The sequence below is a fragment of the Oncorhynchus nerka genome, linkage group LG12, assembly GCF_034236695.1.
Source record: "Oncorhynchus nerka isolate Pitt River linkage group LG12, Oner_Uvic_2.0, whole genome shotgun sequence".
NCBI lineage: Eukaryota > Metazoa > Chordata > Actinopteri > Salmoniformes > Salmonidae > Oncorhynchus > Oncorhynchus nerka.
Genome location: NC_088407.1, coordinates 35,939,314 through 35,956,250, shown reverse-complemented (window position 1 = coordinate 35,956,250; position 16,937 = coordinate 35,939,314). Strand labels below are relative to the sequence as shown.

Below are 16,937 nucleotides of genomic sequence, written 5' to 3'. Positions count from 1 at the left end.
GTCCAGAGCCAGAACCACATACTAGAAAGACATACAGTATGGCCCTACTACTTCTGTCCAGAGCCAGAACCACATACTAGAAAGACATACAGTATGGCCCTACTACTTCTGTCCAGAGCCAGAACCACATACTAGAAAGACATACAGTATGGCCCTACTACTTCTGTCCAGAGCCAGAACCACATACTAGAAAGACATACAGTATGGCCCTACTACTTCTGTCCAGAGCCAGAACCATATACTAGAAAGACATACAGTATGGCCCTACTACTTCTGTCCAGAGCCAGAACCACATACTAGAAAGACATACAGTATGGCCCTACTACTTCTGTCCAGAGCCAGAACCACATACTAGAAAGACATACAGTATGGCCCTACTACTTTTGACCAGAGCGCTGTACGTCTGCCTAGTATGTGGCACTGGCCAACATTAATGAACTATATGATTTGAGACAGGATTGATTTGCAGATAATAAGTGTGTAAATCAGGTTACTACCATAGAGCCTCAAAGAGCAATCTGGTCTCAGGGCAATTCCTAGGATTTGGTATGTAAACGCTCTTACCTCCATTTAGTATGCTATAGAAGTTAGGTTACATTATGAATGGAATAGTGGTTTTACAGTATCGAATGTAAGGAAATATAGTATTATACATATTACCCAGTCGTACAATAGCATAGGAATTGGATGGTATAACTTATCATGCCCCTTGGAGGACATATAGTATTATACGTCTTTCTCTGATACCATGTTCCTTATTGCGTTGTAAAAAAATATATTGAGAATTACGGTGAGAATTTACGTTGGTGGTTACGAGAACTAACGGCAAATGTTAGGATAGTTTACGTAAATGGTTAGAATGACTTTTAAACGACAGAGGTTGGCAGATTGTACATAGCAGGTTAGTTGAATTGGGTTAAGGTTAACATCAGGGTTAGGGGAAGTTCTTTCCGACACGACTCTTTGTATTGTTAGACGGTCCACTGTACAAGTCCAATCTCCCTACTTTCGTTTCTGTCTGAAGAAACGAGTCCATTAATATGTATAATTTGTCTTGGAGGTGCTCAGAAACATCATTGAGTATGGACTCACGCATAGGTTGCCCTTCTGGTGAGCAATGTGTTGTGAGGCGGTGTGTGTAATAACGTTACCCCCGGGCCATGCAAAGATAATGTTTGGTTATCTAACTCAGCGATTCTCAACTGGTTCAGACTGGAGTGGGTCGAGAGTGTCTTATAAGAAAAAAAGAATACAAAAAAATACATGTATTTATATATATATTTTATTATATTTTATTTCAATGAAAAACACTCCATTCTGAACATAAACGACTAAAAGCACGTAGAAAGTGTTTAGAAATAATAAGAAACCTATATATATATATAATTTTTTAAATATATATTTTTTAATTAAGTTAACCTCGGAACTGTTTAACTTCAATTAAAGTATTTTCAAAATAGAGTTATAAGTAGCGCTATTTCGCGGATTTGTTTGATTTTGTGGTCTAAAACCAGTGAGTTTAACGTTCTTCATTAAGAATATGGGCAAAATACAATTATTAACAAGGAGAATGTGGGACTGTTGTTCCTTGTCATATAATTGGTAGATTTACTATCCGTATAGTTTTCCAGATTGCAATTTGGGAACAATAAAAGAATTACGATGTACCTTTTCCACACACATGCACACACTCATGCTTGAACGCACTCACATGCACATGCGCACACACTGTATATGCACACACACATGCATGCAAGCGTGCGCGCGCACACACACACACACATTAAATACATGTTTAGGGGTAGGTTAACAACAGATCACTCCATTCTGATATGCTATTCCTTTTTTCTTTCTGTCTGGGAAATTTATGACCATTACCATAAGATCAGTCTTTTTTGCCTGAAAAGTGAGTTTGAAAACATTCATCATTGTATGTATGTATGTGTATGCCTGTGTGCGTGTGTGTGTGTCTGTGTGTGTACGTGTGTGTGTGTGTGTGTGTGTGTGTGTGTGTGTGTGTGTGTGTGTGTGTGTGTGTGAGAGTGTGTGTTTGTGCGTGCACACATGCATGTGTGTGTGTGTGTGTGCGTGAGTGTGCTCGTGTAATGTGTCCAATGAGTAGTGTGAGTGATTTGGAGATCATGCATCAAGAGGCTCTGTAATCAATCAACACATTCACTAATCAACACAGACAAGGACAGAGAGTCCCTGAGCCATATATAAATAGCATACAAAGCTTTGTAAGCTATCCTTCATGTTGGCACTAATTGCTCCATGACAATGACATTCTAATTTGCATTCTGTCTTGGAAAATGTTGGAGCCAAGATGACATTCTAATTTGCATTCTGTCTTGGAAAATGTTGGAGCCAAGATGACATTCTAATTTGCATTCTGTCTTGGAAAATGTTGGAGCCAAGATGACATTCTAATTTGCATTCTGTCTTGGAAAATGTTGGAGCCAAGATGGCGCCCGTAAACAAATGTAAGCTCCAACTGGGTTCCCTGGCTTGTCCACTATGGCTGTCTGTGAACTCTACTAGCCCATTCCTCCTCAACAGAACCTAGGTCGCACAGACGACTGATGGGACACTCGGGTCCACTTCTTTTTCCATTATGCTTCACCGAGCCCCCACGAGTCACACAAATCCATCCATTATGTTGACACATGTCCCCATAAACCACTTTAGATTGTATTAACCAAGGAACCGTCCTATCAAAACAGGAACGGGAATAAATGTATTTCTTCTCATGGGGATCATCTAACAAAATGCAGAGTTCAGACAGAGGTAACTGATAATATGGTACAGTGTGATGCAGTATGATGTAGTATGTGCAGTTCCCATCCTGACAGACACCTAGTTAAGTTTGCTGATGACACTGCCTTGATCAGCCTGTTGCACGATGACGAGGAACACCATGGCCCGGTCCTAAATGACTTTTTAGAGGGGTGTGACGGATCACACTTGGTCCTCAATACCAACAAGACCAAAGAGATGTGCATAGGCTTCAGGAAGCAAACAACACCTACCTCTGCAACATCTATCAGAGGTCAGAACATAGAGGAATACAAATATCTGGGTGTCCTCTTGGACAATAAACTTCGGTTGAGTAAATGAACAGACCTGATCTACAAAAAGAGTCAACAGAGACTGTACTTTCTCAAAAAACGGGTATCTTTTAATGTTGACTGTACTATACAGACTCTGTTTTACAAATCTTTTATTGAGAGTATTTGAACTTTTTGTATTGTTTGTTGGTTTGGCAATGCCACTGTCAGTCAGAAAATATGCTGAGAATACAATTTTTTGTATTTTTTATCATTTTTGAAACAAGTAATTCTTTAAATTTCACTTCACCAATTTGGACTATTTTGTGTATGTCTATTATATACAATTCAAATAAAAATCTATTTAAATTACAGGTTGAAATGCAACAAAATAGGAAAAACACCAAGGGGGATGAATACTTTTGCAAGGCACTGTATATCAGTATGATGCAGTATTACAGTATTACAATAAGATGCAGTATTACAGTGTGATGCAGTGTTACAGTGTGATGCAGTATATGATGCAGGGTTACAGTATGATGCAGTATTACAGTATGATGCAGTATTACAGTATAATGATGCAGTATATGATGCAGGTATTACAGTATGATGCAGTATTACAGTATAATTATGCAGTATATGATGCAGGTATTACAGTATGATGCAGTATATGAGGCAGTATTACTGTAAGATGCAGGATTACAGTATAATGATGCAGTATTACAGTATGATGCAGTATATGAGGCAGTATTACAGTAGGATGCAGTATTACAGTATTTGAGGCAGTATTACAGTAAGATGCTGTATTACAGAATAATGATGCAGTATATGAGGCAGTATTACAGTAAGATGCAGTATTACAGTATAATGATGCAGTATTACAGTATGATTCAGTATTACAGTATAATGCAGTATTACAGTGTGTGCAGTATTACAGTATGATGAAGTATTACAGTGTGATGCAGTATATGAGTCAGTATTAAAGTAAGATGCAGTATTACAGTATAATGATGCAGTATTACAGTATGATGCAGTATTACAGTGTGATGCAGTATATGAGGCAGTATTACAGTAAGATGCAGGATTACAGTATAAGGATGCAGTATTACAGTATGATGCAGTATATGAGGCAGTATTACAGTATGACACAGTATATGATGCAGTATTACAGTATGATGCAGTATATGAGGCAGTATTACAGTAAGATGCAGTATTACAGTATAATGATGCAGTATTACAGTAAGATGCAGTATTACAGTATGATGCAGCATTACAGTATGATGCAGTATATGATGCAGTATTATAGTGCGATGCAGTATTATAGTGCGATGCACTATATGAGGCAGTATTACAGTAAGGTGCAGTATTACAGTATAACGATGCACAACTCACAGTGTGATGCAGTATGAGACTGTAGATATGTGGCAAAAGATGCAGATACTGTAGATCCCAGATGGGTAGGTCCACTGTGAGTTTAGATCTCTCCTTTAGAATGATGGAAACTGTAATATATCAGGCTGGTAATTGGGATGTCTGACAAGCACCCTTTGATGTTGAGATGGATGAGCATACATGGGAAACTGAGCGCATTGAGTGCATTCCCAGACATGGTCTGTTTCAAAGCCAAATTCCTCTGGTTTACAGATAATAGGGAAAGGCAATTGTTAGTGCACCTACTATATTTATGGTGGAAGGGAAGGCATAGAAATACACGTAATTGATGCAGAAACACACGTTTGATGTCATTAAAATAGCATGTGCTGTATAGGCATAGTAGAATTCTCTCAGGCAAGGCTGTCAGAGCTGTAGCTGGACTGGTTATTCCAACGTTACAGGATAACTAAAACTGTTCACAATGTCACTAATGAGTAACATGATATCCCTTCATCCTGATTGAGTAGTTCATTAAATGTTTTTAAAACCACCTGTTTGCAGCTGAAGTTTCTCTCGCCAAACCCATTAGGGGGGTATTCAAGGTAACATCAGTACTGTTGCAGCTAAAACACAGTGTTCTATCACTTTTTCATTTTAGCCCGGGAACAGGGAACATTGGCAATGTACAGCTTATTCAAGTGATCTTGTTTCTTCAGTTTCAGTTTAATTTCCAGTTTCTTGTCAGTGACTGACTACGTGTGTTAAAAAAGCATCTGCTGCGTGATGATGATGATGATGATGATGATGATGATAATGATCGCAAAAACTTGAATCAGTTTTGAGCAGCGGGTGCTACACATTAGCAGTGGATGGCTTCCCTCGTAAGGATGTAAAACACCTGTACCCTCGCAGTACAGCTCTATACACAGTAAAGGCAATCCATTACTGCCGACTGCCTGCATCTACTACACACGTGTGATATTACTTTGACGCTGGGAAAGGCTTGGGGAAACCCTGTGCCAGATGACTCAAATGTAAATGTGAAACTGTAAATGCAGTCGGTTTCACTCGTAAACGTCAGTCATTCTGAAGCGCCGTGACAACACTGCAATGGGAGAAGTGCTACGTGCAGAGATGGGGGGGGGGGGGGGGATACGTGAAAATGTGTCTTGTTACAATAACAAGATACTCTAAAGACCAATGTATCAAGCTAAAATGCAAGATACTTATGCAAGTGCACACCTTCACGACGACAACAGTTTCAGTAACGGTAACAAAACACATTGACTGTGATATGTGGTTGTTAATCTACTGTAGTTGAATGCACTGACTATAAGTACCTCTGGATAAATGACCAAATGTAAATCCCCCCCTTTCACCTCGCACTGCTATCAGAAGTCTGATGGCACTATGGTGTGATGAGTATCTGCTAAATTACCCAAATGTAAATGTAAAAATGAACAATTGCAAAGCACACTGTGTCACACCCTGATCTGTTTCACATGTCTTTGTGATTGTCTCCACCTCCCTCCAGGTGTCACCCATCTTCCCTATTACCCTCAGTGTATTTATACCTGTGTTCTCTGTTTGTCTGTTGCCAGTTCGTTTTCTTTGTCAAGTCAACCAGCGTTTTTGTGTCTCAGCTCCTGCTTTTCCCAGTCTCTCTTTTTCTCACCCTCCTGGTTTTAACCATTGCCTGTCCTGACTTGGAGCCGCCTGCCTGACCACTCTGACTGCTCCTGAGCCTGCCTGCCGACCTGTACCTTTGCCCCACCTCTGGATATTTGACCTCTGCCTACCCTGACCCTGAGTCTGCCTGCCATCCAGTGCCATTGCCCCACCTCTGGTTTACTGACCCCTGCCTTGACCTGTTTATTGCCTGCCCCTGTTGGAGTTAATTCGACGTTGTCTGCATCTGGGTCTTACCTTCACACCTGATACACTGGGTGTTATTATTGGCCTCGTTTCTGGGTGGAGCTCATTAGAATAATACCCAATGTGCTTTGCAAGTGTTAATTTTCTTATGTTACCACTGCAGGGTGAAAGGGGACACACATTTTGAAACACTATCAAAAATTATATTAAAAAGTATTTTGTATTTTGAAAATACAAATTACACGTCTAAGTATTTTTTTAACCAAATACATTGGATCGTAGTTCAGGCCAGTGTAACACAAATGACAAAATACTTAAAGGTATTTAAAATGTAATTCAATACGTATTTCAAATACAAGTAGCAGAAATCTCTGGCTACATGTTATTACAGCTGCAGGTGCACTGACAAATCCAGCACATTGAGTTTTTCTGCTTAGAATCGGCATAATCTGCATAATACTCATCAAGTGTGTTTATGTGTGTGACGCTTAAAGGCCATGTATTCAAATGAATCTTGTCAAATGCCTCTCGCTCATAATTTTGCCCCCAGGGAGGTGTTGCAGCGATTATAAAATCACTCAAGAAAAGCTTGCTCTGTCAGAAAGACGATGAAAGGTTCACTGGCCCCTTTGGCTTCTCCCTGGTTTGTTTGTCGAAGCAGGACACACACACAGGCATGCTCACACACGTGCATGCACTCACAACCATCCACCTACTCATTCACTCACATTTAAACACACACACACACACACACACACGCACACACACACACACACACACGAATGCACACAGGCGTCAGACTCGCAAGCACACACACACACACACACACACACACACACACACACACACACACACACACACAGGCGTCAGGCTCGCAAGCACACACACACACCTCAAACTGATCAGACAATAGTGGTAATAGAATGACCATAATAACTACACGAGCACACTCACGCACACACACACACACACACACACACACACACACACACACACACACACACACACACACACACACACACACACACAGACAATAGTGGTAATAGAATGACCATAATAACTATTTTTCAATTCAAACCCTTTGGAAAATGAGGGTCAACTTCCTTATCCCTGGTTCTTTGTGGAAAACGAGATCCATTTTAGCCCCTCTAATGTCACAAAACGATGGTTGTTGCTACGTACGGCTATATTTCCGGTCCCCTTTTGTACATTTGAACACTAGTAGGACCAATATACCTTTTATCAGGGCTCTAAAGCAATACTAGTTGTGCCACCCCCCCCACCCCATGGATTTAAAATGCCCCTTTAGGCAGGTCATCCTCAAACCGGTCCTGATGTCAAGGCTCAGGAGAGGAAGAAGAGGACAGAAACGAACCATGACTGATATTGCTCTGCAAATGGAAATGTGCTCTTTCTGAGTGAGTGGGCTTCCAGCGGCTCAGGAAATGACTTTCTTTTGTCTGGAACAACTTAGTGATCCCCCAGCCTTCCACTGTAAACACACGGTTCCATGCAATAGAGGACAGTTGTATAACATCGGGAACCGGGTTCTCGGAGAACATTGAAACAGAACAGGCCCCTAAGCTGCTTCGGACAGACAGGCAGAGGTAGTAGGTCATCTCGTTCAGTTAGGAGTTCGTCCCAGAGACCAACCCTCCCCCGGGACTGTGAACTTAAACCTCTTTTTCTCTCGTCCAATTTGATTTACCAGTGACCGTGTGCTCCGGGCTGACGTTCTACAGAGACGGTTCTGTGTTTTGTCAAATATGGAGAGGAAGCATGGAAAGTAGCCATTACGGCCCAGACCCATGCTTCTTCGCTACTCTGCCTTGCCTGCACATATTTCAGCACACAAACTGGCCTGCTTAGAGAGAGGTATTCTAATCTAAGCTATTCTATGGGGCATTTTCGAAGCAGATACTTCTCACATTGTTCATCTTGTGTTAGTAGTATATGTCAGAGGGGTAGACCTGATATGTACTGTACCTGCGATATCTGAAGGGTCATGAAATTGCAACAGGACAAAACATCACACTTAGCTTACATTGAGTACATGAGAAGTACTCCTACTATACGAAGGATAAGAATAACGGTATGAGTGCTCTACGGCACACATTAAAGCCGTTCTCCAGACAATACAGTTAGTCTGATCATCTCTGTGTTCTTTTCCTACCATCTGTCTGTACCGATAATGACAAAACACCAGTAACAGCAGAATAATCACCCGTAATAACATCTTTATAGTGCAGTGAGTGAACACTGAGTTACATTGAGTCTCCATTTAGAACAAGAGAATATAGGCCTTCTACCCCATGGTCTTTTCCCATTATGAGCCACAGCCATAAAGTAGCGTCCCTCCATGTTTCAGAATAACTCATGTTTACTTAATGGCTCCACTGGAAAAGCCTGCAGGGCAAAGTCCACCGGAGAGGAGCTAAGAATGGGTCGAGTTGAGGTAGAGAGATCCCACAGGCTCTGTGTGTGTCTCTGTGTGTGTGTTGTGTGTGTGTGTGTGTGTGTGTGTGTGTGTGTGTGTGTGTGTGTGTGTGTGCACTCGAGTGAGTGTGTGAGAGAGAGGGAGGGGGGAGTAGTGGATAGTGTGTGTATAAACTGTGTATGTATTAGATTGTGTTGGTGCAAGCTACTGCCCACTGTGGTTAAGAAGTAGGATTGTTTCCCTATGATAGCAGTGTGTGTGTGGTGCACTTCACTCAGCATTGCTTCCATGATAGGAATGTACAGTATATGGAAAGTTTTACTGCAGCGGGGTTATCTCTCAGAGTACAACTGAAGGCCACGTTTACAATAGGGAGCTGGCTGTTTAAGCTAGAGCGGGGAATTACTGGTGAGTGAAGGCCGAGTCATCAGACCCAACCTCTCTCTGTCTGCTGAGTGACTACACCTGGACAGTGTTCCTGTGAAGGACATACACGCACTTGCGAGCGTGTACACACACACAAGCACGCACGTTCCTTACACACGCACACAACCAATACACTTCCAGAATGACTCCTATGCTTTCAAGGTCCCCAGACTGGTCTCATAGACATCGTAAACGTAAATCCAGGACACTCAAATTAGTATGAAATGTTACATGAGACAAAAGGAGAGTGGTTGAGCGTATAACGCGAACGTCTGGCAACCCGGACACATCCTAACTTTAACCTTAACTTTAACCCCTAACATATATTCTTCCGGCTTTGGGGACCAACCCAAAGCATTTTCTTGCACTTCTATACATTTTTCCATGTCTAATGTGTATCCATGTGATATTTGAGTGACTCAAACATTATTACAAACCGATGATTCCCTACCCAATTCTGAAATTGCACCTTGTGCATTCTACTATCACATCTTTCAAGCGTAAGTTGAAAGTCGGACTGAGTTCCTTAAAAGCCCCACAGTTTGGGAACCACTGCCCTAGCCTAGCTGACGCTAGCCACCCCTAGTTGACATTAGCTACAACAAATTGGAATTCGTAACATATCATACATTTTGCAAATTAGAAACATATTGTACATTTTGCAAATTCGCAACATATTTTACGTTTTGCAAATTTGTTACATTGTATGAATTGCAATTTGTAACGTATCATACGAATTGTCATTTGTAACATGTCATTTGCAATGGATGATGGACATCCACAAATGAATACATACCATACGAAATGTAACGTATTATACTAAATGCTCTGGGACCACTTTGCAGCAGAATGACAGACAGTGAGATTTAGAGAGAGACCTGACAAGTCTAGACCAGCTCGGTTTTGAAACACACACTGTTGGAACATCTGGAAGAGAGCCCGGGGTGGCCCTGTTTGTGTGTGTGTGTGTGCGTTTGTGTGTGCGCGTGTGCGTATGTGCGTGTGTGTATGTACGTGTGTGTCCTGGGCATATATGTGTTCATTTGGGGGAAGGGTCCCACTATCAGATCCCCCTATCAGATAGACTGGATGCCTAATGTTCTGGGCTGTCCAGATTCTCTAGTAGGAGGCCAGGGAGCTCCCATATGCCTGGGGAGTGGGTCCTGTGCTCCCAGGGGTAAAAGAGATGCCATCTGCTGGGTAAGGTAACACCACAGTATCAGCATGGTCCCACTGGCTTGACACCAGAGAGACACAGGATCTAAAGGGCCTGCGACAATGAATAGTATATAGTGGAGGCCATTACTATTTGTCAATTCAGTGTGGGCCTCCGAAATGGGCTGGGGAGTTCAATGGAGCATGTTCAGTGATTGATTGTATTGAGACGGCATACTTGGTGGTTCGTATTCATAAAGTGTCTTAGAGTAGGAGTGCTGATCTAGGAACAATTTGGCTTTTTAGGAAATAATGCATTGTATTATATGGATGGAAGGGGGCCTGATCCTAGATCAGCATTCCCAATCTGAGATATTTTTTTATTAATAAGGGCTAGCAACTTTAAATACAGATGTTTGTTGTTGTTGATGAGAACCAGTGGGTCATCCCTCCTTGCAATAGGCTTCCTTGTAGTTGCTATTGATTGTTTTGCCCTTGTATCAGCATTCACCAACACCCACTCAAATATATGAGGCAAGTAAGGTAATTTGAGTGTAAGGAAGGAGCCATAGCTCATGCTGTATGTTAAATAGTTCCATGTATTCATGAGAATATGCACATGGTGAAAATGTCAATCTATTTGGTTGACAGTTAGGCTTAAAATATGTTCAGCTGACTTATCGAGGGCACATTTGAACCATCTTCCATTAATTAACTTAGTTCACTGATGTGAAAATCTCTGCCATCCTGGATATGTACACACATATTATTATTATTAAGTTATGCCCTTTGATGTAAACCCATATCTACTTTTCTGTCAAATAAACATACAAACAAATCACAAGAAAACATCGCTTTTCCATTTTGGAATTTAGAATCCGTTATTGGAGGGAGGGGGGGGCATGTTGCTGAGGCGATGTTGCTGCGCAAAGGCAATGAGACTCTTGCAGAAGTCTACCCACAGGCGCTCACAATGTAGGAAGCGCTCGCTTGAAAACAGATTACCACCACACACACTGCTTGCCAGTGACTGATATTATTGGCTTCCATCTTCGGAGTGTTGATGGTAATCTGATTAATTTGAGGAATTTTGGCTCTGAGCATGGAGGGCTGCTATCTCCCTGAATACGAAAGGATGGAAGCGTGGCTTGACGACCACTTGGAGTTCGCTCACTCCTACTTTGTCAGGAAGGCTACAAGGTAAGCGCGGGGTGAGATTTAAGTCGTAACTGATTAATTGCATTTCCAAAACAGGGATAGCTCATTTTCTGATACATCCTCGCTGTCTATTATATTTGAATCAATCTGAGCGATAATTAATGTGTTCCTGAGTTGAAACATCCTGAGTTGTTTCAACGTAAAACGACATGCTACTAACGTTACTGACTTGTATTATTGCCCCGGACCATCGGCACTACAGTCAGTAACCATTCACCAAAATAGCAAGAGAATTGAGAGCATAAGTGTAATCATTAACCTTTATTCGGGCGATTCCATTCCACGCTGTTCCAAAAAGCGCAGTTAATTAAAAGTTAAACACGTTTTGTTGTGTTACCACACAACTTCTGGAATAGATGCTATTGACCTTATTAGTTGTTTTGGTTTTATTCTAACATAAAGGTGTTATGGCATGTTTTGACATATCGCAGTGGCTCGTGTGCAGTTTGTGTTACTGTTTAGATAAGACATTATAGGCTGGATACATTTGCCTAGATTGCAATCAGAACCTAAAAGGACAATTAGTTCATGTTTAGACATACAGTCAGTAAACAGTCATTATTTACAGTATTTTATCTCACAGCAGCACACTATGAATTCCTGGGTGAGGTGCCAGTTGTAGCAAGCCAGCAGCCTTACTGTCATTGAGGGCATATTCTGTCCATATAGTGAGGCTGGCACCTTGGCATCACAGCTATCAGTCCTAGTTTCGTTTCGAGTTTCAAGTTTTATTGTCACTTGCACAAGTACAGTGAAATGCCTTCCTTGAAACCTCCAAACCCAACAATGCAGTGATCAATATCAATGTGGCACAACAACAAAAATAACACAAGGAAGAACAAAAACACAATAAATAAACATACGAAATAAGAAGAACACGAGAAAGTACGAAGCTTTATACGGTGTCAGTTCCAATACCGTACAATGTGCTGGGATACTGGAGTGGAAGAGGTAGATATGTTTAGAGGTAAGGTGACTAGGCATCAGGATATATGACAAAAAGAGTAGCAGCAGCATACATGACGATTGTATGTGAGTGTGTGTAGAGTCAGTATACATGTTTGTGCAGGTTATGTGTGTGTGTTGGAGTGTCAGTGTGCGTGAGTGTGTACGAGTCCTGTGAGTGTGTGTAGAGTCAGTATACATGTTTGTGCAGGTTATGTGTGTGTGTTGGAGTGTCAGTGTGCGTGAGTGTGTAGAGTCCTGTGAGTGTGCATAGAGACAGAGCAACAACAACAAAAAGGAGTACAAGGGTCAACTCAGATAGTTTGTGTAGTCATTCTTTTAGCTATTTAGAAGTCTTATGGTTTGGGGGACAGAAGCTGTTCAGGAGCCTATTGGCACCTGTACCACCTGCCGTGCAGAAAACAGAGAAAACAGTCGATGGCTTGCGTGGCTGGAGTCTTCAACAGTTTTCCGGGTCTCCTTTTCACACCGCCTGATAAAAAGGTCCTGGAAGGCAGGGAGCTCGGCCCCAGTGATGTACTGGGCTGTCCGTACCACCTTCTGTAGAGCCATCTGATCGAGGGCGGTGCCGTTGCCATACCAAGTAGAGATGCAACCGGTCAAGATGCTCTCAATGGTGCAGCTGTAGAACTTTCTGAGGATTTGAGGGCCCGTGCCAAACTTTTTCAACCTCCTCAGGGGGAAGAAGCGCTGTCGTGCCTTCTTCACAACCATGTGCGTATGAGTGGACCATTTGAAGTACTTAGTGATTTGGACACCAAGGAACTTGAAGCTCTCGACCCACTCCACTGCAGCCCTGTTGATGTGGATAGGGGCATGCTCGCCCCCTTGTTTCCTGTAGTCCACGATCAGGTCCTTGGTCTTACTGAAGTTGAGGCAGAAGTTGTTGTCTCGGCACCACACTGCCAGGTCACTGACCTCATCCCTGTAGATCCCGGTGACCAGGCCTACCACCGGCCTGTCTTGATGATGGTGTTGGAGTCGTGCGTGGCCACGCAGTCGTGGGTGAACAGGGAGTACAGGAGGGGACTAAGCACACACCCCTGTGAGGCCGCTGTGTTGATGCTCAGCGTGGCGGAGGTGATGTTGCCTACCATCACCACAATGGGTTGAGATTTCCACTGCACTTGTGTCAGCACATCATTTGTTGTTGATGAAGAGGCAAATCCCTCCCTCTCTCGATTTCCCTGACTCTACTGTCCTGTCCACTCGGTGACTGGAGAATCCATCGAGTTGGTTAGCCCCGAGGGGTATCTTGTCCGAAAGCCATGTTTCAGAAAAGCAGAGTTATGAGAGTTCCGTTTGTAGCAAATCCACGATCAGAGATCATCCGTCTTATTATCAAGTGATTGGCCAATAGAATGGAGGGAAGAGGTGGCAGGTTTTCCCTACGGCTTAATCTCGCCAGGATTCCCCCTCTCCTGCCTCTTGGAAACCCTGCAATTTGGGTCGGAATTACATAAAGCGCCCAGGGCAGATGAGTCAAAGTTAAAATCGGAATTGGGGTAAGTAACTGCTGATCTGATGTTCAAAAGCTCTTGTTGGCTATAAGACATGATAGTGGATACATTCCGTGCAAATAAAGTGAAGACTTCTTTAGGGCTACTTATTTGCATTTGTCTATCCAGAATAAGTGATTGCTTGTCCAGGTTTGCATAATTTACATTTCAGTCAAATAATCTTATCTCATTGGATACCATCCCATTTTCCACAGGCCCATGGAAAGGTCAGACATATTTCTCTTAGAGAAGTAACGGGAGATATGTATTTTCTTGTGTGTATCCACAGTAACCGCGTTATGTGAAACATTATTTGATTGACACGTCAAAATATATCCGTTTGCACATATCATCAGATCGGATGTTTAGGTCTGAAACTCAGTTCTCTAAGAGCTCCTAAGGACACATTAGGGCTGCTCTATGGGGGATTCTCACTAGGGGGTCTCACACACACACGCACGCACGCACGCACGCACGCACGCACACACACACACACACACACACACACACACACACACACACACACACACACACACACACACAGACGTACACACAGGTTGCTGTCTCTTATGCTTGGTGAGATAACATTCCGCTTCCATCGGCTTGCGATTTCATAGTGCGGTTAGGGCTCAGTTTTATGTGTCTGGCAGGCAGCCTAATCTACAGGCACATTTCATGGCAAATCCGTTTTTACAGCCGCTGGGGTTTCGGAAGGTTTCAGTAGGGCTGTTCAGCCAAAGTAAGTCTTTGACAAAATAAAAAAGGTTAGGATTTGAACCTAGGACCTTGTGGTTAACAGTGTTTTTAATGCTGGCACTGTGCATATCAGTCATGCTTTACAAATGTGCACTGCCGACCAGAATTAGTCTGTGAGTTACTGTGTGAGGGGGAACGTGTGTGTGTGCGTGGTGTGTGCATAGGTGTGTGCCCCTGGGATTGCGGTAGAATGTTGTTCAAATGTCTAACATTGTTGATTAATGTATTGTAAGTCTGGTAAGGCATATCTCATGATGTGTTGTAATGCATGTCCTGTGTGTTCTGTCTATTGTCTATTAGGAGATGGAGAAATCTGGTAGAACCTCTTCGCACTACCTCCACATGTAAAGCTTGTCAAATACACAAATTCCTCTGACTGGTTATATTTTCCTCTAATATCCTATAATGTCATATTGACCTGTTGTATGATATTGGTTATTGTTTTTATAATGTCGTATAATGTCCCGTGTGTTGTGTGTTGGTACAGGGAGATGGTGAATGCCTGGTTTGCTGAGCGAGTCCACTCCATCCAGCCCTCCTCATCATCCTCCTCCTCGTCATCCTCCAAAGAAACCCTTACACCTCAGAGACCCACCCAGCCCTCAGACAGTCCCTGCCTAGCCTTCTCCCTGCCCCCTTCCCTGGGCCTGAACGACGGGCGCTCTCCCTCCCCGTCCCCCAGCCCTGCTCCTAGCACCCCCACCCGCAAGATCTCTGCATCTGAGTTTGACAGGCCACTGAGGCCCATCGTGGTCAAGGACGCGGAAGGCTCACTAACCTTCCTCTGCGACGCCGAACCCGACCGAGGCGACATCCGGACGCCCATGCCCTTCAGAACCCAGCAGGGAGGGGTCGGGCTTGGCATCCCTGCGGGGATGATGGACGAGGTGGGCAGTGCCCGGGGGTTGGACCGCTGTGCCAGGCTGTTGGAGTTGGTGAAGGATGTGTCGAGTCACTTGGACGTGACGGCTCTGTGCCACAAGATCTTTCTGCACATCAACGAGCTGATTGCTGCCGACCGCTACTCCCTCTTCCTGGTAGGTAGGGGCACGATGGAAAAGAAGGATTGGGCACGGTTAGCCTATGAGAGAAAGAAGGATTGGGTACGGGTTAGCCTATGAGAGAAAGAAGGATTGAGAGAAAAAGAAGGATTGGGTACGTTAGCCTATGAGGTTAGTCTATGAGAGAAAGAAGGATTGGGCACGGGTTAGCCTATGAGGTTGGGTAGTCTATGAGAGAAAGAAGGATTGAAAGAAGGATTGGGCACGGGTTAGCCTATGAGAGAAAGAAGGATTGGGGGTTAGCGGGTTAGCCTATGAGAGAAAGAAGGATTGGAGAGAAAGAAGGATTGGGGGTTACGGGTTAGCCTATGAGAGAAAGAAGGATTGAGAGAAAGAAGGATTGGGCACGGGTTAGCCTATGAGAGAAAGAAGGATTGGGCAAGAAGGATTGGGGGTTAGCCTATGAGAGAAAGAAGGATTGGGTACGGGTTAGAAGGAAAGAAGGATTGGGTTGAGAGAAAGAAGGATTGGGCACGGGTTAGCCTATGAGAGAAAGAAGGATTGGGTACGGGTTAGTCTATGAGAGAAAGAAGGATTGGGTACGGGTTAGCCTATGAGAGAAAGAAGGATTGGGCACGGGTTAGCCTATGAGAGAAAGAAGGATTGGGCACGGGTTAGCCTATGAGAGAAAGAAGGATTGGGGCCTGAGAGAAAGAAGGATTGGTTAGCCTATGAGAGAAAGAAGGATTGGGCACTATGAGAGAAAGAAGGATTGGGTACGGGTTAGCCTATGAGAGAAAGAAGGATTGGGTACGGGTTAGCCTATGAGAGAAAGAAGGATTGGGCACGGGTTAGCCTATGAGAGAAAGAAGGATTGGGCACGGTTAGCCTATGAGAGAAAGAAGGATTGGGTACGGGTTAGCCTATGAGAGAAAGAAGGATTGGGTACGGGTTAGCCTATGAGAGAAAGAAGGATTGGGTACGGGTTAGCCTATGAGAGAAAGAAGGATTGGGCACGGTTAGCCTATGAGAGAAAGAAGGATTGGGTACGGGTTAGCCTATGAGAGAAAGAAGGATTGGGCACGGGTTAGCCTATGAGAGAAAGAAGGATTGGGTACGGGTTAGCCTATGAGAGAAAGAAGGATTGGGTAGCCTATGAGAGAAAGAAGGATTGGAAAGAAGG

General features: G+C 43.3%; 1 protein-coding gene across 4 annotated transcripts in view; it reads left to right on the top strand.

Annotated features, from left to right (window-relative positions):
- The window catches only part of LOC115138198 (cGMP-specific 3',5'-cyclic phosphodiesterase-like), an 87,544-nt gene that overhangs the window by 11,232 nt on the left and 59,375 nt on the right, over positions 1–16,937 (top strand). For 2 of the 4 annotated variants that reach the window (XM_029674789.2, XM_029674788.2), the window contains exons 1-2: positions 11,258–11,514; positions 15,241–15,790. In XM_029674789.2, the coding sequence (XP_029530649.1) occupies positions 11,417–11,514; positions 15,241–15,790 (648 nt within the window). In that variant the 5' untranslated portion in view covers positions 11,258–11,416. Of the gene's footprint in view, positions 1–11,257; positions 11,515–15,240; positions 15,791–16,937 lie in introns of those variants that run through there. The other 2 variants (XM_029674790.2, XM_029674791.2) reach the window with 1 other exon arrangement.